At 40.6% G+C, this 20,871-nt stretch overlaps 2 protein-coding genes across 3 annotated transcripts in view; one reads left to right on the forward strand and one right to left on the reverse strand.

Annotated features, from left to right (window-relative positions):
- Positions 1–2,264: 2,264 nt before the first annotated feature.
- On the forward strand, positions 2,265–6,448 carry cfap90 (cilia and flagella associated protein 90). Its single transcript, XM_032580223.1, has 3 exons — positions 2,265–2,496; positions 3,646–3,756; positions 5,897–6,448. Exons 1-3 carry the CDS (start codon positions 2,380–2,382, stop codon positions 6,074–6,076), a joined length of 408 nt encoding a protein of 135 aa, XP_032436114.1. The 5' UTR covers positions 2,265–2,379; the 3' UTR covers positions 6,077–6,448.
- A 2,301-nt stretch (positions 6,449–8,749) lies between these two features.
- Positions 8,750–20,871, reverse strand: part of adcy2b (adenylate cyclase 2b (brain)) — a 67,041-nt gene continuing 54,919 nt past the window's right edge. Inside the window, exons 19-25 of one of the 2 annotated variants that reach the window (XM_032580908.1) lie at positions 20,447–20,531; positions 17,664–17,822; positions 15,286–15,432; positions 14,994–15,101; positions 11,014–11,128; positions 10,756–10,880; positions 8,750–9,702 (exon numbers count right to left, since the gene is read on the reverse strand). In XM_032580908.1, coding sequence (XP_032436799.1) covers positions 9,550–9,702; positions 10,756–10,880; positions 11,014–11,128; positions 14,994–15,101; positions 15,286–15,432; positions 17,664–17,822; positions 20,447–20,531 — 892 coding nt within the window. In that variant the 3' untranslated portion in view covers positions 8,750–9,549. The remainder of the gene's footprint in view (positions 9,703–10,755; positions 10,881–11,013; positions 11,129–14,993; positions 15,102–15,285; positions 15,433–17,663; positions 17,823–20,446; positions 20,532–20,871) is intronic. The other variant, XM_032580909.1, reaches the window with a different exon arrangement.

The raw sequence follows: 20,871 nt of genomic DNA on the forward strand, positions 1-20,871 counted from the left end.
TTCCTTTTTTTAAATTATTTTTTTAAATGAGCAGTGGAAAATTTCAGGGGAAACGCAGTGACAGCAGTGGCTTGTTTTTATTAACTCAGCCCCGCTGAATGGCCGACCCCAAGTCCTCGGATTGTTTCATTCCCACCGCAGCCTCCTCCCTCCCCCGATAAATAGCAATATATCCCTCCGAAATGTCAGCAGTAATTACTCCTGGGCTCTGAGACAACCTCTGAAATGAAAGAAAGCTGGTGACGATCATGTGCCCTTATCCGTGCTTTGTCCACATATCCCCCCTGACTGTCCTCGCTGCTGCTGGAAAGAACCACTGGCGGTCCAAATCTCCGCTCTCCAGACCCGCATGCGGTCTGTGTAGTGTGTGTGTGTGGGCGTGTGTGTGTGTGTGTGTGTGTGTGTGTGTTGCAGTCAGGCACAGCTCTCAGCAGAGTGGCGTCCTTGCATTAGTTACCCCCTGCTAACGCTGTCATAATTACAAGGAGGAGGAAGAGAGAAATGGCAGCAGGTGGGATTGGCTCACAGACTATGGAAGGTGGCCGGGGTCTGATGAATTAAAACTAATAGGTTAACTGGAATGCTGCTCCAATTAGTTTGTCACAGATGCAATTTATATATACAATTATTTGATAAAAAACAAAGTTTACACCCCTTCAAACTATTATTTTACAACTACCAAACTCAGTGGGTGAAAATGCACTGGGGCGCCAAGACAATGGGGTAAAAAGGATTTATAGTCAGCATTTTCTGTATTTAACGGCTATAAATGATGTGATCAGTAACAGAGGCACGCCTGTAATGTCTTCCCAATTCTAATTTGAATCAATGTGATTTATGATAACGTTTCTCTTTGGGATCAATACAGTATTTCTGAATTTGAATTTGAATTGAAAACGCCTCAGAAGGTACAAAGTTGCGCCCCCTCCCCTGATCAGACTGGATGTATTTTATTGGGATTTTATGAGACAGAGCAATGCAAAGTGCTGAGCATTTCACAGAAAACAGATCAGTTGACCAGCTGACAGCATAAAGAGTGTAGCAGAACTGCGAATCAACCACATCATTGCCAGACATCACCACAAAGAAAGTCACAACAGGTTCTGTTTGCAATGTGTTCGCAAGACATATAGTAGGCGCAGCAGACAGTGGAGACATAATGCTAGGGTTGCTTATCTTCAGCAGGGACAAGAAAGTTTGTCAGAGATTTTTGGAAAATAGATCTAAATACAGGGTAATTCTGGAAGAACATCTCAAATCTCAGGACTTGAGGTTGTTCCAGCATGGTAACTACCTGAAACACACAGCCAGAGCTAAAACGGAGTGGATTAGATCAATGGTCATTCATGTATTAGCACAGTCTGGTCATGTTCCAGCAATAAATTGAACAAGGAATCTGTAGCTGTAAATGGAAATTGCTATTAGTGTCTGTCTCAGCTAGAGCTAGTTTGCATAGAAGAAGACTTGGTGTAATTTTAGGAAAATGTGGAGCAGATGTTACTACTGACGGTTCCCTCCCACGACGGCCCTACATTCAAATCCCAGCTTCTCAAGTTTGCATGTTCTCTGTGCTCTCTCCGGGTACTCCGGCACGGCCCAAAAAACATGCATGCTTGATTAGATGGCAACTGCCGTGACGGACTGACAGCCTGTCCAGGGTGTGCCCTGCCTCTTGCTCAATGGCCCCTGGAGGTAGGAACCATCTCCCCTGCAACCCAGCACAGATCAAACGGGTAAAGAAGATGGATGGATGTGTCAGACCTTCCATTTCACAATTTTGCCAGTCTGTCTGACCTTTAGATTCAGTTTGTTCAGATTAACTGGTACCACACCATCTACTTTATACATTGCCAATGGACTGGATGGTTATTTATATGAATATCTAAAAAAAAAAAAAACATATTTTGAATCATTGAAATGTCGTCCATAATTGAGCCACATATGCCATGTCCTTGAGGCATATTGTGTCCAATCTTTCTAATACTATTTGCTGTCAAATTAAGTGACAGAGGTCTGAAGGCCCTCCAAGGGATAAATGCCACTGCAGGCGGAGAATAACAGCGGTGAGACAACATGCCGTCCTCAGATGTTTAGGAGAGCCAGTTAAATTAGACTGAACATCTGTATTTATACTGAGCTCGAATCACATAAGGAAATTTGTCAATTGCTTTCCCTGGGTGTTACTAAAATCAATTCCTAAAAGGTTACACGTGTGTATGGCTCAGAATCTCCAATTTCCAAGTCAAACAACGAGCCTCTGAAAGCATCACATCCGACCTCCGCTCGGTATCCTAGCAACCGCCAAACACTACCGGTCTCTCAGGCTGTGACAGTTCCCGTCTTCGGGGAGGTCGGCTCGTTTGTTTGCTCGTGTGGAAGATGGACGCTTCACCCGAGGATCAAACCAAAGCGGTGGTTAAACCCTCAATCTTCAGTTTAATCTCACCGCGACGGAAGGAGCCCAAAGAAATGTCTTACTTCAACACCAAGGCAAAGGTAATGCTAATGAAGCTAACGACGTGGAATTCAACTGATATCGTTACGAAATGTCAGCACTCTGATTCTCTTTATTGTACAAATTACAATGAGTGCGCAGTCCCTGCGAGAAAGAGGTCACGGTCGGACGGGAAGTGTCGAAAGCCAAACCCACAATAAGCAAATCAAAAATGGGTAAAAATAGAAAAGCGGCCGCGACGGCGCGCGGGGGGGAGTAAAAGCGCACATACGTCAGTCCGACGTGAGGTTCCACTCCACCCCCTCTGGAACCGCGCGCAGGGTAAAAATCTCACCACGTGGGGTCCTCTCGACCCCTTCGAGGTTAAATAGTACATTTTTATAACGTCATAATGTTATGTTCGATTCCTACAGTGTTAGCTTTGTACTCGTCACATTTGAAACTACATTAAGTTTTTTTTAACCCCTCCAGGGGGTCTTTTTGGGGGCTCTAGTGTCCCTTATATGACAGTAGGCTGACAGGAAACGGGGAAGGAGAGGGGGGAAGACATGCGGCAAATGTCGTCGGGTCCGGGAGTCGAACCCGCGGCGGCCGCGTCGAGGACTCAAGGCCTCCAAATACGGGTCGCGCTAACCACTACGCCACCACGGCACGCCCAAAACTACATTAAGTTTTAACCAGCCATTCTAATATATTGATTTCTAAAGTTTTCTTAATAACTCTCTAGGTTTTATAGTAGTGTTTCATATTTTCTTTTTTAATTTGGTCTTTTACTATTCCTCATTCCAAAACCTACACATTTTCAGGATGCTTTTAGTGGTTGATTATTAATCAACTATTGAATATCATATTATGAAACGTTTTGGCAGAAAACCTCCCTCAAAACCTGATAGATTAATGGATTATAATTTAGGATCTGATGACAGATTGACAAACATTTTAGCTACAAAGAACCATTCCCTCGAAACCTGGCATATTAACATGCTTGGCGTCTAGACGCACTCTCACGCTTCGGTGTTGAGCAAGCTCTGCACCGGTGGCAACATGATTCTGTAGAGCAGAAGATGGAAAACTGCTCTTTCATATGCAGGTCTCTTAGCAACATATTACGTACACATACTGGCAAAAAAAACTGAAGCTCTACAGGCCGCAAAACACATTCATGATGTTGGCATCTTCTCCATTTTCAGGTCACTGAAGTGCCCATGTTTGACCGAATGTACCACGACACTGAGGATTTCGATATGAAGGAGCGATTCCACACCCAGAAGTGTGGGAGAGGACTCGACATAAACGAGGAGGTAAGAGCTGCGACAGGTCATTTCCCCTAGTTCAATTCTATTTAGGACTGAGTTAACGGTTGATAAACTCCTCAGATAATAAAAACAAAAACAAAAAAATGCAGATATTCTCAAATAACCACTGAGAGCATTGCTGGCTTTTTGTAATGAAAAAAATCAGATTATAAAAATCTTCTTTCAAGTTCTCCTACATTTAATATGACGGTTACACTCCTTAAACTAATACTTTGTCGAACCACTTTTTGATTTATTTCCATCTTTTGTTCAGTTTTCTTTGTTTCTGTCAATAGGTCTGCCAAAGGTCACGACAGTACAATACGAAAAAAGATGAACAAATTGTTGTTGAGTCTGGCCAGGGAGGAATCCCAGGAGAGAGCCTCTCTTATCTGAGAGTTAATAGTTCCACTTTAATTTGAAACACCTGCACAACCCAAGTTGCAACCTTTTAGTAAACAGTACAGCAAAGTATTCGAGAGGCAACAGTGAAGTTGTCTGTGTTTTACCTCTGTGAGAGACTCGAATGGGCAGAAAAGACTCAAAGGGACCAACTGATTCCTCCATTTTACCTTTTATTAAACCTCAGCTCCTCAAACATGTTGGTGTTGATTTAGTATTTTTAGTGCCCCGGCGCTGACATGCGAGCTTTGTGACATTTGTTTAACGTTTCCTTTCTGAAGCCTTTTCAGTTCCTTGGAGTAATTATTCATGTCAAGGAAAAGTAGCTCACAGTGAGTTTCTGGGTCGCTGAAAGCAGAAAGAGCGACGAACAAAGCGGAGGCAAACACACGCCGCTGAGCTTGTAATTACCCCGAGTTGAGTGGTTGGCTGTCAGGGCTGCTGACAGTTCCTGCTGAATTAGGACATTGCTTTTCCAAGGATTACATTTGAATATGAATGTAAAATAAAACTATTCTCTTGTGTGCTCAGAGAGTGGATTATTTCTTGTTGGCCCCATAGTTTTTGCTGAAACCCATTAAACCGAGACGAGTAGTTCACAGAGCCAGGAGTGGGCGCTGTTGCACCTATAGAGATTTTATATATGTAGTAGAGTTGGGGAGCCACCAAATGAGAAGAACTTTTTTTTTTTTTGCTCTAATATCGGTTTCCTGCCAGCGGGTTCTTCTGGACGTTTATTTTAGCAGCAATGTTTTTGTTGCAACACTTTCCTTGCCCTTCACACTTCTACATTGCTATTCTTGTAAACCAAATCTATTTTGTGTGGGAAATGCAAAGAGAAATGTAAAAAAAAAAAAAAAAAACTGTACAGAATCTCAAATTGAAAGTCTTCGTAGGTGACGAGAGCGTCTCTCTTATGAGCATCTTTTTTTCAAATGTATCTTAATAAGGTATTTCTAAACTGATCTGGTTTACTGTTGTCAGGAAATGACCCTAAAAAGAGCTACTTGTTTAAACTTACACAGATCTAAAATCATATCGATAGCCTCTGACTCCTGAATCTCTTTTTAATGACTATTAAAAGTTGGTTAGTGTTTGTCCTTATGTACTTAGCACCGGTGCTCCCCAGGGATGTGTTCTCACCCCACTTCTCTTTACACAAAGGACTTCGCCTCAGCTGACTTGTTTGCAGAACTCCTGAAGTTCGTAGATGACACCACTGTCATCAGTCTGACCCAGGACAACAACGAGTTTGCGTACAGATGGTGTGAAGCCAAAGTTAAATTCCTTGACTGCGCTCACAAACTCGACCAATTAAGCCGATTTTTAGTCTCTTGTGATGCCGTGGGTTGTCTGAAAATAGCTCCTTGTTGGGTATTTGAACAGGAGAATGTGTCAAAGCATTTGGCCAGATCTCCACAGAAGTGGTTCACCACCAGACAGAAAATCAACCTTTCTTCTTTGATCGTCCCATTTGCCCCTCGGCATAAATCCTGCAGCCGGGGTGTAGCTGAAGAGCAGAACAAATACAAGAACAACCCAGAACTCTTGCTGAACTAAAGAAAAATATTCAAAGGTCCCCTTTCTGTATGCACCAACCTTGCAAGAGGTTGCATGAAGACATTTAGCTTGAAATATTTCTAAACATTCAGCTCAGATTTAGGATATTTCCGAATCTATCCAAAGACGTTTGAAAGCACCACGGCGTATCCAGTTCTAAGCATCACTTTCTCTGCCCTACCAGGAGAAGTCCAGACCGGTAGCTCTGCTGTCGTCTTCGGAATATGGGCGTCGTTTCAATTCAACCATCAACCGAACAGCGAAGCGGCACCCACGCGTGGCTTTGATCGAATCCGATTTTTACAGAAAAAGCGGGATCATCTGGAGTATGGCAGAAGGATATGGGTCAGTGGTTCCACTCTGAAAGCTCTGTCCCACCCTGACATACAAGGGGCTGGTTCCTTCTGTCTTTGCATAATAAATGTGTTTTTCACCAGGTTGTCTTTGTGTGATAGGACAGTTTCTACCACCTTTTTAGATATATGCTTGACATCGAGTTTCAGATTGAATAACATTCATAGATATGCTACCTTCTCTACAGATGAATCAGAAAGTAAACACACAGTGACATTAAACACAAAATAGTGATTTAGAATCACTGTAAAGTCATGAACAAGTTTGTTCACGCGACAAGTCATTAAAAACATGCATCACCCTCCAACTAATTCCCGTCTTCTTCGTCATAGTTTGCACCAGTGGCGACATCCTGTTGTTGATCATGTGACTCGTGTGATGCGGAAAAAAATTGTTTCTATTGAAGTTTTGCGAAATAAACCAATTCTATGCAGCTGAAAAACCACCTCATCCTTGCGCCAAAACTTTTTTGTTGAAAATCTAGGTCTTTTGTTTTTGTTTTTCAAAACTGGCGAGCTTCTAATTAAGTACATTTATTTTTGAAATGTCAAATTGCGCAATCATATGGTCAGTGGTCTGCTTTTCACATCAAATTACCGGTTCCCTGAACTGGAAAAATACTTGAGGCGTCATGTTTATATTTCAGACATCTTGTATTTTTTGACTGCTTGTTGCTTTTTTTTTTTCTTTTTCCACCTTCACCTTTTTCAAACGCCTGTTTTATCCTTAACAATCTGCTTTGACTCACCAGGCTCCTTGTTTCCTATCGTGCGCAAACTGTGAACTTACACAACCAGAACCGTCTCTGTATATCAAATAACTTTAGTCGGGATATTTGTCTGATATTTGTCTTATGGTAGAACTATACCTTTTATTCTCGGTAGCGCGGCGGGGAGCTATTTCGGTCTTGTTTGGTGTTTGTTAATGAGGATTAGGAGCTAACACACAAGGTGATATTTTCTGTTTTCAAATAAGAAGGGAAAAGAAACTGGATGAGTAAATGAACAGTGCTGTAACACGGGGTAGTAGTTTTTAACTAAAGCCTTAAGAATAATTGGTTTCACACCTCAGGGAGCCGAGGAGTAAAATCTGGTCTGTTGCTCCTTGGCACTTTTCTGTAAGATCGTTGTTCTCGCTGCATGGATTTATGAATATTAATGCCAACATACTTGAAATGTCTCTTACATTTTCCTTGTTAACATTTTCATGGAGCAGTGAGTTGCTTTTGTGAAACAAGAGGCAAGATGAAGTGCTTCTATAGGTTATTTCTATACAATGTTGTATTCAAATGTGTCCTTTCTGATACAGCATATAATAAAATATTTAATCATGGCCTTGGATATTATTTCTTTGCTTGCATTTTCTTTAAGTGGCAAAAAAATAAATCCAACTGAATAACAATACGACTCAAAACGCAGCTTTGATCTGGAACAATTCTCTGTTTAGTTTAGGCTTACATTTTCTTTCTTAAAAAACAAACTGGATTTTAGCATATATATGGTTTATTGGTCCTCCAAATGAAAATATTTGCAGGTTTAGGCATTTAAAACATGTTATTTGGATTAGGGAAGTATTGCTAACTTACCATAACTAATTGTGAAAGTCTGAAACGTTCTCAGCTGACTCTGTTGTGGGGCAAAGAAGGAGTTTTCATAAAATGAAGAATGTTACGGACAACCCCGGGTTTCATCTTCACAAGAACAAAACAGTCGGAGGCTTCCTCAGAATCGCTGTGATACGGACTGTTACAGGAGATCCTTTCATCCCACAGCCATCAGGATCTACAATAACTCTTAACCTAATAATGTAAATGGTATTGGCGACATTTAATTTTCCTTTGGGATTAAAAAAGTATTTTTGAATTGAATTTAATAAAATTCTTAGTATGGGTCAACAATGCAAAAACATATTTTGACTAAAAACTACACCAAAAATACTTTTAGTGTGATTTTGTGTTTTTGCAGTGAATAACCTGCACACTGTGGTCGTAATCGGGGCCGGATTTGGAAAGTTAAGGGCCCATGGGCTAGAGCCAGTTTTGCTGCCCTATCCAGAATAAATAAAACAATAATAAAAAATAATAATAATAATTTCACTCACGCAAATTACATCACATTATGAGGTAAGTCTGCACATTAGTAGGTTTAAAATGTCCCATGTGAAATGGCTCCAAGTTGGTATCAAAAAGATGTACTACAAGTTTATAATTTTCCAATATTTGACTATTGTATACATTTATAAAAGTGTAACAATATTAAAACAACAATTCGTATTGGCCTATTTGTTTTACATAAGGCACAATTCGTTAGCCTAATAGCATAGTTGCCTAAGTCCAATAGGACTTAGGCAACTATGCTATTAGGCAACTAGGCTATTAGGTTGATGAAATTAAAACATGCATTCATTACAAAAAACATTTAATATCTTTGGGGCCGCCCAAAAACATGGAGCCCTGGGCTACTGCCCGTGTCAGTCCTTTCTAATAATTTATACAGATCACCCATAGCAGAGTTTATAGAAATGGAATTAACTAGTTATTATTTGTTTTGACATTTTGATAAATGTATGAAAATATTTACTCCAAGTCTGTCCCAACTATTTTTAAGCACGCTGTGCATGTTTTTACTGAATGACGGTTCCAACGTGGGCTTTTTAGCTTTTGGAGAATTAAAACAACACGCACTGAGAATTTATATACAAATGTTTTAATGGATAACAAAAAGAGATGGCAGTGAACGTTCACACACATGCTGTCGGCATGGCTCCAGCTTTAATTATATAAAAAACAGAAACCTTCCCCCCTTGATTCATGAGTCAGACTCCACCTGTTGCCACGTGGGACACATATGCAGCTATAAAGCTAGAAATACAATCACAGGTTTTATTTATCTATTTTTTTTTTTCTTTTGGCAAACTACCCATCAAGCTGGCAATTTGTTGACACCAACAGCCCCTATATGACGAGAATTATTGTAACATCCATTTGGAAATGAAATGAACCAAAAATCAGCTCTCAGTGCCAATCAGGCAGGCGGAGAGTTGATAAAAAAAAAAACAACAAAAAAACAAAACAAACAAAACAAATCGACTCGACAGGCGGCTCAATTTGCTCAAGTATAAGGCCGTGAAGCACTGCGACACCGGCATGGGTAATTAGCTCCACACTACTACTATTTTACAGACAGGTGACTGGGGGTCCTTGAGAGCTGCACTAATTTAGCCACCCTCTCTTTAGTCAGGCTCTCCTTTAGGCCGTGAAGAGACTCCTCAGAGTGACGTCCTCGTAACACTGGAGAGGTGCAAACCCACTCAGAGTGCAGCGTTGAAGGACCGCGCCGGCCTACCTTGGCCTCCTTGACGGATGCCGGCCCAGTGCGCCGCTGGCTCTTGGTAATGGGTTCTACTTACAGAGCATGACAAATCACTTCTGTGCCACTTTGTGCGATTGTTGTTGTCAGGCGTGTTTTGGCGGTCGAGGCGTGCTCAGGGCATCACGGTCCCCTGCGACAGAGATCGGCTCATCTCTGTGTGGACGAAGTAGGTCTTCAGCTCCCCTTTGCCCTTCACGTTGATGATGCCGCGGCATGAACACATGTAGCCCAGGTTGGACAAGATGCCACTGGTCTCTTCTGTCACCTGAATGTCACAAAAGCCTTTGGATTATTGAGAAGCTTAGACTTACAGTCTCAACCAAATATTTATACGTTTTGTTCTCACTGTCAAGCTAAACTTTCTCCTGTGTTTGCCAAGACGTGATAACCAAATTATTTTTATTTGCTAAATGTTAAGAATAATGCAAGATTTTCATACGTTCCGAGTGTATGACTTTATTTTTTTCAAAAGGATGCGGCGGAGATTTTTGTTTTTGTAAGAACATGGCCTCAGTCCTGTAGACAGAGTATCCATGCATCCTTATGAAGTCTTAAATTCATGTGATTTCAAATCAAGGCCTTAAAATGTCTTCAAAAAAAGTAAGTTGGCCTTAAATATGCTAATCTTAGTTCTTGAAACTACAATTTAATGTCATATGTAGTTTTTTTTCCTCGCAGAACTTTTCTGTCGGGCAGAAATTTGAGTTACACTCGGACGTTTTGTGACTCGAGGCAGTTGAGGTATTAGCTATAGCTGCTAACATGCCTTTGCTAGCTGGCTAGCTTTTTTGTGTCTAAAGTGGGTGAATTTGTTGACACACGGAGAGCAACGAACAATACTGAGAGACAAAAGTGATCGCCACTCAACGCACATGAAAAGTAATGAAACGGGTCTTAAATTTCATTCTGGGTGGCATTAAAAAGGTCTTAAAAATACTTTGTGAAACCTGCAGGCAGCCTGTGTAGAGAGCCACCAGTTCTCTCTGAAACAATGGGCCAATCTGCCAGCTAGCTACTGTCAGAACCTTGCAGGACACTGACAACTTTTTACCCAAGTCTTTTTTACCCAGTTTTAAAAGGCAATTCTACCAAATACTAAAGCAATGTATGAACATTTCTGAAACTGAAGAGAGGGGAAAAAATTCCCTCTCTTATTAATTATTCTAATTATTCTGGCATTTAGAAAATAGTGTTAATTTTGTAATCCTAACTGACTTAGATGATCAGTACAAATTTAGTCTAATTTGCTATCAGTGAGGAAAAACTCTCTCTGATTTCAGCTGTACATTGATAGCCATGCATCATACAGACGTCTTACTTGGATTTTACCCAGAACCCCCGTGGTTTCCATCCTGCTGGCCACATTAACACTATTCCCCCAGATGTCATATTGAGGCTTCTGAGCTCCAATGACTCCCGCTATCACCGGCCCATGGTTAATACCTGGCAAAACAGCAGCATAACCAAAAGAGATAAACATTGGGGGAATCTTCACAAATATTCAACAAAATGGATTCTGAATAAAATAGACGGAAACAAATATGCACAGTTTTAAGGTTGTGGAGACGATTCCCACCTATTCGCAGCTTGAAGTCATTAAACGAGTGTTTGTTGATGACGTCTAGCTTCCCGACGAGCGCAAAGGCAAACTCCACCATGGTGCCTATGTGCATGTACTGTCTGTCGTGTTCCTGAGGAAAATGCAGAGTGAACAGAAACGTGTGTTAAGGTGAACAGCAACCAAACCTCTGTCTCAATGACAAAAACACGAGGAACTCAAACTGGAGTCACAATCTGCGTCTCCATTGCAAATGTGTTCAACAGATTGTCAATATTCAGCTAATGTAGAAAAAAAAAAAATTTTTGCAATTACAGTGTTTCCATTAAATAAGAAATGTGATCAAAATCACACATGAATAAGTTTGTTCATGCAATAAGTCAATATCGCGACATCATCACCTGACTACTTCCTGTCTTCGTCTTGGTTTGAGCCAGTGGCAACATCTGGTTGTTGATCACGTGACTCATTTGATGCTCAAAAAGTATTTCCACTGCATGAACCAGCTTATTCCTGTGTGGTTTTCATTTTATTTCTTATATGATGGAAACACCACAGTTGTGAAATGATGGGGTTTTTTTTTCAACATCAGCAGAATACAGACAAAAATCTGCGCCCATTTGTAATGGAAACAAAGCCACAGTTATCCAAGTTTACCTCCAAGACGTCTGCTCAGAAAATCAGTGACCAAAACGGAAATGACGAGAGTTGTTTCTTTTTGTCAAATCCATAAAATAAACAGTACTTTTGAAAAGTGATGATAAGTATGAGAAATGAAACTGGGGGAAATTGCGTCGAAACCTTTTCTGCCTTTTAATGTGACATTTATCCTACGCAGCTCAACTGAAATCAAAACATCGATGTCTGAAGAGCCTGTTATGTCACTTCCTGGCCTACTTCATGTTCTTCTTCGTGGTTTATTCACTCTGCCAGGCTGGCAGTAATCAAACCCGGGTCTCAGCAGGTTGAAACCAATCGCTGAATTGACAGAGATTAATTATTGTTTTCGGTTCAATCTGTTTGAAGAGAAGCTGAAAAAGAAGAAAAGAGCTGGAACAAGCTGCTAGCATAACTGTGCATTACAGGAAGTAGTCTTCTTAAGTTTGCACCTGCCACCTGTTGCAGGGAATCTGATGAACCACAAATAGAGACCAGCTGTCCTTGAGGTTAGCTTGAAATTTGCTCGTTTGAATCATTCAGGTTAAGCCAGAGTTTTGCGGAGAGGTCACAAAGGATTTCATGCACCAAATGTGTACAGTAGGTCCTCAAGATTAAACGTAGCTGCTCTGAAAATGTGCCCCCTTAAATACATAAATATAAACCAGTTAGTTAACAGTGATTAGAGAAGATTTTTGTCTCAATTTCTCTGACCAGGTCTTTGTTTTATAAATGCTCGACATGTAAAATGAAGAAGCAACTCGTGGCAACATGAAGAAGGACATGAAGTTTGCACCGACTTAAAGAACTTTGACGAAAGGTGAGAAACAAAGTTGTTCAGATGTAATTCAATAACTAACTTTAAAATAATTTTGGAAATGATTTTAAAGCAATTTCTAAATTTTGGAGAATACAGCGAATCAGAGTGCCAGTAGCAGCTTAGCTTATGCACCCGGACAATGATCTGAAGTACACAAGTGATTTTATCTTTAGAAAAAAAGCTAAATTAAAGTTTTGAAGTGGCCTAGTCAAAGTTTCAAAAATGGCGTTGGCATAAAATCCCATTGAAATGCTTTGCCATGGTCTTAAATATGCTAATCATACTTAAATATCCTCCAGTGTGACTAATTTAAAGACATTTGCCAAAGAACACTGGATCAAAATTAATCTATGGTGATGTCATTTCCTGTTATTACAAAAGCTTGATGGCTCAGGTTAGGATGGGTTCAGAAAGACAAAGTGCCAGTTTGGTTTGGATACATTTTTTTCCCCCTCGAAATGAATAAAAATATTTGAAAACTGTGTTTTGTTTTTGGTCAGGTTATCTGTGACTGATAAAAATAGGTTTCATGATTTACTTTATCAGAAGATGTCCTCACAGTCAGAGATCTGGAGAAAATGTTACAACTTAGAGTGGGGAAGTATAACAAAGTCAGGATGTGGTTGACTAGTTAAAGAGCGTACACTTTAACCGTCTGGTAGCTTTATTTATATATATATTTGGGTTTGGGGTTAGTAGTTTAATTGTACAAGATAAATGTCACATGAAAACTAAAAGGCAAAAATAACTACAAATGTCGATTGATGAGTCTGTCCCGTTGGCAAGTTAAGACATATTTAAAGAAAACCTCTTGACTGATGCATTAACAGTATCTGAATAGGAGGCGGGGCTGAGTGAACGCCCAATTAATCCAGATTTTTAGCAATCAGGCAGATCTCCTGACACAGCGCTGATGTCTGAACAAGACCCCCATTTGTTCACATGCATTCAGATGTGCGGCAATGAATCACTGATGGACGGGTGATGCTGCTGCAGATTTCACGGAGCGACCCACACGGGGCTTTTAGCTGCGCTTGGAACGCCGTTGACGCTGCAATGCTTTTCACTGCCCCATTTTTTGTGGCCTCAGGCACCCGTAGATAATTAGGAGGGAAAGTCCAGGGACTTGTCAAATGTACATACAGGGACTAAAAGATGCCCTCTGTTGACGCCCTGCATGAAGCTGCTGTATTCTCAGAATAGAGCCTCCAAAAGTCTTCATAACCAATCAACTTCTTGGCATTTTGTCGCATCACAAAGACAAAGTTTAGTGTTTTCAATTGATGATGGTTTGTAATAAATCCAGGACAAAGTAGAGTGTGTCAATGGTGTGCATTTTGCATTCGAGCCACTTTTAGTGCAGCATCTTACTGTAAAAATCTTTCAAGTGTGGATACTAGCATACAAAATTACCCTCAGGTCGTATGTTTTTCATATTTACAATTAGCCACTTGAATTTTTCAAGGTTGTTTTTTTTTTTCCCCTTTCTCTTTTAACCAGTTATTGACATAAAATGTTCCCCATTTTGGTCATCCTATTCATACTATTTTAAATTAATAAGTAATTTTGTATCAGTATCAGACGGCAAAACTGAAATGCAGGACTTTGTTGTTTGCGATTCTCACACCGGTCATCAACTGAGACGAAGACTTGTGACATCATCTAAATAGTTAGCGTTAGCTTCTGCCAATTTTATTAGGTGGTTAGCGGTTTAGCGTTAGCTTCCCCATATTTTTCTATATGTAGCATCTTAGCAATAGCATTCTGTATTTTTTTTAATGTCTCGCAGTTTAGTGCAAGTTGGCTCAAATTTTTTATGTGTTTAGCAGTTAGGTGTTAGCAGAGCTAATGAGCCTAACTATTTGTTAAGTCTTGCCCACAATGTCAATAACTACAGCTGATTTTAGTGCAAACATATATTTTATATTACAACCTTGGCGGCCATTTTGAACCACATGATTTCTATGGTTCAAAAGAGGAAGGCCATGTTTTGACGCCAAACACATTCATCTAATTGACAATTTTAGTGCAGAAATTTATTTTCCATGACAACCATGGTGGCCATCTTGAGAAGTCAAAACATTATCAGTAAATATGAAACCCATGGGTCCAATTATGAATGATTTAACACTAAACGTATTCATCTGTGATAAATATGGGCAAATCAAGAGCAAAAATTAATTTTCCTTCACGACTGTGGTGGCCATCTTGAATTTTTTAGAGAGTTTAGTATCAGTAGACCCCACCCTATGTTGCAATTAAAGCTGCAGGTCTTTTGATTATGTTTCTCTTAGCTTCAAACATGGAGATTCAAATTCCTGCTGATTGTTCTCAGGAGTCAGACTGAAGTTGAACATCAATGTTCCAAAAGTTATGAAAACCAGCCATTCTTACCTCCCACATAAATCCCAGTAAAATACATAGAACATAGTGGTTTGATTGGGACAGAATGCACTTGTAGCTACAAGCTACTTGTCTTCGGATTTGCTGAGTCTTACTGTTAAGGTGGAGAAAAGCTTACTTGTGTGGACTCTGGTCCTGGAGCCACATTGAGCCCAGTTGCAGCCATGTAGGTGCTACCAATGGTCTTTATCTTCTCCACGCCGCTGAACTTGGGCTTAGACAGCAGCTGTGAACGCAGAGGGAACCCAGCACAAAGTATGAAACAGGAGCAGCATCCCAACGACCGCCTGGCTTTGTGCTCCTTCCGCTCAGGAGCATCACGACACTTCCCCGGAGAAGGTCAAAAATCTTTCTTTTGTCTTTTTCCACACTTCCAGACAGTCAGGATTATTAGTAAGAGAGGAGTTTACCTCATCAAAGTCGGCTATGATCTCGTTGAGAAGTCGGAGGCACTCCAGTCCTTCCTTATTGACATCAGACTCTGTGTAAAACTCTTTGAAGTCCGGGATGGAGGCGAACATCACACACACTGACTCGTACGACTGATGATAAAGGTCCTGATAACAAGCGAAGAAGAAGAAGAAGAAGATAACAGCTAGATGGGCCGTATCGAACAGGCACTCGCGGCAGAAAGATGAAGAGAAATGGCCTGTGGTTTCATTGGGCTTTACAAAAAAATAAAACAGCATGACCTAAATGCCTCATGCTGAACACTGACACTTAGACTTTAAATAAATAAGAAGACGCTTTAATCATCTCTGCAGGGACGCCGGGTCCCCGTGGCAGCCGGAAAATAGGGGCATTCATCTTTAGAAAGGAGGAAGTAAGAACAGAGCAGCTCAGGTGACGCTCAGAGCGAAAGGGGTTTTGTCTTGTGCAACTTTTCTTTTTGGAAATGTTTCAGACCAGAAAGTAAAGCAAGTCATACTGGGCAAAGAGATCATGCAAAGTCTAACAGCTAAGAAAAACAACATCAACAACAGCATGCGAATGTGGACTAATTTATTGGCACCTATTGTAAATAATGTATGAAAAAAACCTGAGATCAATTCATTTATCACAATAATAAAAAAGTGAGGAGAATTAACTTGACTACATTTATTCATTGTGGATAAAAGTCCCACCCTGTTAAATAGTTTTCAGCAAAACCATTATCTTTGCCTGTAGAAAGAATTTCCTCTAAATAAACCCGAGCGTTGCAAACATTTCAACTTTATTTCTTTCGTCAGGCTTTCTAGAAACTTCTATTTAGTCGTCTGCCATCTTGTCTTTCTTTGTGTTCATAACATGACACAGAGACCCGTCTCTTTCAGCCACTGGCCACAAAGCTGGACCTATTTTCATCTGCCCCGCACACAAACAGAAACCTCAGAGGCTCATTGCAGAGAGGGGCATCTTGGGGGCCAGCACGTCTCCATGACAACCATTACATGAAAAACGCCAGTCAGTTCTTTGGAAATGCTACCATCACAAATGTAAACATGTGGTAGTTGGCTTGACACAACCAGAACCTTAACTGGATCTGTAATCAGATTAGGGTAGGTGTCCCAATCAGTGCGATATCAAAGTTGGACCGATTTCCAGTATCGATATCAGAGCAATTTCTGATATTGATTAATAATAAATGGCTCAGACATTCTCATACCTACTGCTGCTGACTATTGTTCTCTGTTTGATTGAAACTGCTCGAACAAAAGTCCACAAAATTAGTAATAAAAGTGTGTGTGATTTGTGGTGATATCGTGTCGATATCGGCCAATGCTCATATCTGCGATATTGGTATCGTTTCAGGAGGGAAAAAATTTGTGTCGGGACATCCAGATGCAAAGAAGGGCATAAAACGCTGTTGTTCATAGTATGAACAGCAGAGGGAACAACGTACTCATATTGATATGGGTGTGTATATAAAATAATTCCTTCTAAGGCTTTGGACACATCTTCACCAGGGGTGCCACCCAGAACACGGAGTGTGTTCAGCGTTTACTGAACGCTGAGAGATGGTGGAAACGCAGAGTGACTGCTGCACTGCTGTTCGGCTTTTCTTAGAAAATAATCCTCAAATTTGCAATGCACGGTCCCCGTCCCCATGCAAGTGCCTGCCACCGTCGTAACTGGGTCACCGAGGAAGACGAGTGAGGCAGAGCTGAAGCCTGAAGTGAAAGGCGCAGGTGCATTACAGCACCTTTTACTTCACTGAGGCACGACTCAGTCAAAATACCCGGAGAATTGTCAAGCCAACGAGTCATTTTATTATGCAGGCAGAGAAATATTGTTTATTTTTCTTTGACTGTTCTATTGTTCTTTTTAAGCTTTGTCAAATCAGAAACTGTATAAGATAAAGCCCAGCTTTCATGGATTCAGATTAAGCACTTTGTGATTGCTACCAGCAAATAGAGGAAGTATCCTGTTTAAAAGTGTCTGCCACTGGTTCATCCCTTGAGTTTTTCATGTTTTAATGATTCACATGTCAGAATAAAGTAGTTCAAGGAACAAAGAGAAGATTCTCTTAGAAATTATCAGAAGGAGCTGAAAATATACTAAAATCATCCAAACAAAAGCACAAAAAGAGTTTCAGGAAGTCCGAAAGAAATCCTGGTCATGGCTACAATAAAGAATTTCAGGTCAGAAATAACAAAATAGAAAGGAACGCTGACTGACTGAAGACTTCTGCACGATAATATCGCACAAATGACATCCAAGTAGGAACATTTTCTGATTTGATCTACGTTTTCATCCATGCCTCTAAATGTTTGCAAAATCTAGAAACATCTTGATATGTTTTGTTCACCTCATTTTTCCAGTTGCGTCCCAGGAAGTGCTCGGCCACGTGCGCCGGGAGGACGTTCTCCAGCAGAACCCGGTTCAGGTTCTCCATGGTTTCAATTTCCTCACACTCCCTCTTGAACTTGTCCCGCCACAGGAAGTCCAGCCGACAGTAATACTCGTTCTGTTGGAGGGGGACGAAGAGGAGAGGGGAGACTCTCTGTAAGCCTGGACTTAAAGACTTTCAGAAGGATTTTATGATCCTTTAACGTAAAATAATGGATAATTGTTAAGTAGAAGTAAAATGATGCAAAGTGTTCAAAAAGTTTAACAAATAGAAATCCAGCCAAGTGCTTTGAGGTGTGACACTATCGCTACTTCTTCTCTACAAAATAGCTCAAACCCGATCGGGTAGTGTCTGAAAACAACAACTGTTGAGTTTTGCCACAAATTTTCAGTTATATCTAGATATGTACTTTGACTGGGCCATTCTGACACATACTGACACACACTTTGATTTAACCCCTGTCACTGCAGCTCTGGTTCAAATGCTCCCATTTTCTTTCAGGATTGTTTTTTTATTTAGCTTCGAACGTCTTTCTGTAAACGCCTTGCTAAAGAACACAACCCCGCAGCATCATACTCCCACCACCAAATTTCACCACTGTCTTTATTTTCCATCAAACAGCACATTACTTGAATCACTGCAAAAACTAAAAATCTTAAATTAATGTATTTTTGGTCTAGTTTCTATTGGAAATATCTAGCTGTACTCGGGCAGGGATTGTCGTTTGTGAGCATAAAGTTTTTCTGACAAGAATATGCGTTATTTTCTTGTGTTTTCTTTTCCTTTTCATGTTTCCTGCGTCAGTACGAAATATCTGCTGATATCCACGGTCACTTTATTAAATTAAATCAACATTTGCACAACAATACTATTAATAACTAAATATTGCACTGCAAAAACAAAACAAAAAAATCTTACCAAGTACTTTCTGTCTAGTTTCTAGTGCAAATATCTAAGTTCACTTGAAATGAGACAAAACTAACTTACAAGTAACTTTTCAGCAAGATATAGTAGCTTGTTTTAAGTCCATAATTAATAAAATATTTATTTTTCAAAAACTAGCAGATTATTTCACTTATAACAAGAACTTTTTCCCAAGTTATAAGTAAAAAACCACTATGATTACAACAGGCCTTCTCAGCGCTTTCGCTGCTCGGGCCTAATAATCTGCCAGTGAAACTGATACTTTTCATTTATGTTAAGGAAATATTGACTTGCTGAAAAGTTTCTTGTAAGCTCATTTTGCCTAATTTCAAGTGTACTAAGAGATTTGCACTAGAAACTAGACCAAAAATACTTGGTAAAAATTGTTTTAATTTTTATTTTTGCAGTGAGATTGACCTGATTGGTCCCTGAAATAAAGGCCTTAAGCAAAAACACCTTCAGCTTATTGCTTCTCAGTGGCAGGTGGCTTATTTTCTCTCCTAATGCGTCGCGACTGCGAGGCGGTCGTATTTGGAATGCTTGGTATTCATGGAAATAATCAGAGTGCCAATAACAAGACAGCGAGACAATGCGAGAAGCAGCAGCGCAGCTATTGCTCAAGGAAAAAGCAGACAGAGCTGCTTTGCATAAAACATAGCTGCTGCTTCCTTCTCTCTTTCTGTGCTTTTTGGTTATTCAAGCTTGAGGTAGTTTTGAATACATCTGCATATGTTAGCAGGACTCGCATGCGAAGGTCAAGACATCCTGAGGTTGCGTGTTCGCGCCTCCGTTTCCGGAGCGCACCGTCTCTGTATCCGAAGGCTAGAAGGGTCTGGTGGGCGGGCTCCTATACTGACCGTCCGGGGAGATGTAGTTGATTAGCAGGCTGAATGATAGATAAATGCACTGAGTTATTTATTTTATTCCTTGACATTAGCGTCAGCCGTGGCAAATTTAGAAGATTCCACCACCGACGGACGGAAGGATCTGCTGCGTTTTGGGGTCTGGGAGTTTCTGAGAAACAGCGTTCCACCTTCGTTCCTCATTCGGGTTGCGCGTGTAAACGTAGACGAGGAGAGTCTACCTCGGTGAGTCCGGAAAGTAGGCCAGCTCATTCCAAATGCCGTTTAGAAAGCAGCTAAACGAGGCTGTAAATGAGTTTTGCTCCACTGTGCAATCTGATCTTGGGGGATGAATCACTGATGCTGTTTTCCTTGTAACCTGATTTCTCCTCCCCTCTGAAGAAAGTTCTGAGAAAAGACCTCATTAGAGCTGATAAGAAATTAGGCGAGGAAAATTTGTCAACGGACTGCATGAAGCGTGCAGAATCGTTTTGAGCGCATCAACCGCTCGGGGCAAAGAGGTCTTCCAATGATCATTTTAGCGGTAGATAATGGAAGAATTTTGTAATTGAAACTGAAGAAAAAAGCAGTTTAAGAACGGAATCGGCTTCGAACAAGGAGTTTTAAACATCCAAGTCGGGCCAACAAAACCTTTATTTCTCTGCCGAGGGTGACCCAGAACGAGAACAACGCAAGAAGCCGATTGGGCCGCCGCGTTTCTCTGGGGAGCTCCGGATGTGGGTACAGAAGTCCCAGCTCGGAACATCTGCTTTGAGATGATAGATGTTACCCCTAAAAAAAGATTCAATTCCCCGCAGAAAATCCAAGTCAGCGGCGTTACGGTGTCACATGACGCGAGGACGGTGGCGGGGCACCAACACCACAAAAGACAAAATGTCTGAAGACGTATTTTTATACACCGAAACCTTCTGGACGGTAAAAATATCCTTCTCTGAAGGAGTCAAAGCCACTCACCTGCCTGGCTAATACCAGCAGAGTGATGAAGAAGATGAACAGAGACACGGAGCCCATAGTCTTCAGGTCCTTCAGCACACCCGGTCTGAAAAACATGTTTGAAAACCCTTGTAATTATAATGTTCACTTGGAAACAGTGTTTTGGTTTAACTGCAGGTAGTAAACATGTATAAATCCATATTCATTTGTAACAGTAACAACGCCACAGTTAAAAATGTGTCCATTTGCCAACAGAAAATCACTTTTTCCTCATGGAACATTTTACTATATAGAGGTTGTGCTTGACTTTTTCTTTTGTCATCTGTCATTTTGGCTGATGACGCCTAAAATGTTACGTCTATCTATGTTTACCTGTCAGTTTAAAAAAATAAAATAAAATAATAACGACAAATTCAGTCACATTTAATTTTTATTCGGTTTAATTA

This window comes from Xiphophorus hellerii, chromosome 13 (assembly GCF_003331165.1).
Source record: "Xiphophorus hellerii strain 12219 chromosome 13, Xiphophorus_hellerii-4.1, whole genome shotgun sequence".
Classification (NCBI taxonomy): Eukaryota; Metazoa; Chordata; class Actinopteri; order Cyprinodontiformes; family Poeciliidae; genus Xiphophorus; species Xiphophorus hellerii.

Coding starts and splice junctions, on each gene's coding strand:
- cfap90 (XM_032580223.1), top strand. CDS start 2,380: ATGGACGCTTCACCCGAGGATCAAACCAAAGCGGTGGTTAAACCCTCA. Junction 2,497..3,645: donor ACTTCAACACCAAGGCAAAG/GTAATGCTAATG, acceptor CTCCATTTTCAG/GTCACTGAAGTGCCCATGTT. Junction 3,757..5,896: donor GACTCGACATAAACGAGGAG/GTAAGAGCTGCG, acceptor CTGCCCTACCAG/GAGAAGTCCAGACCGGTAGC.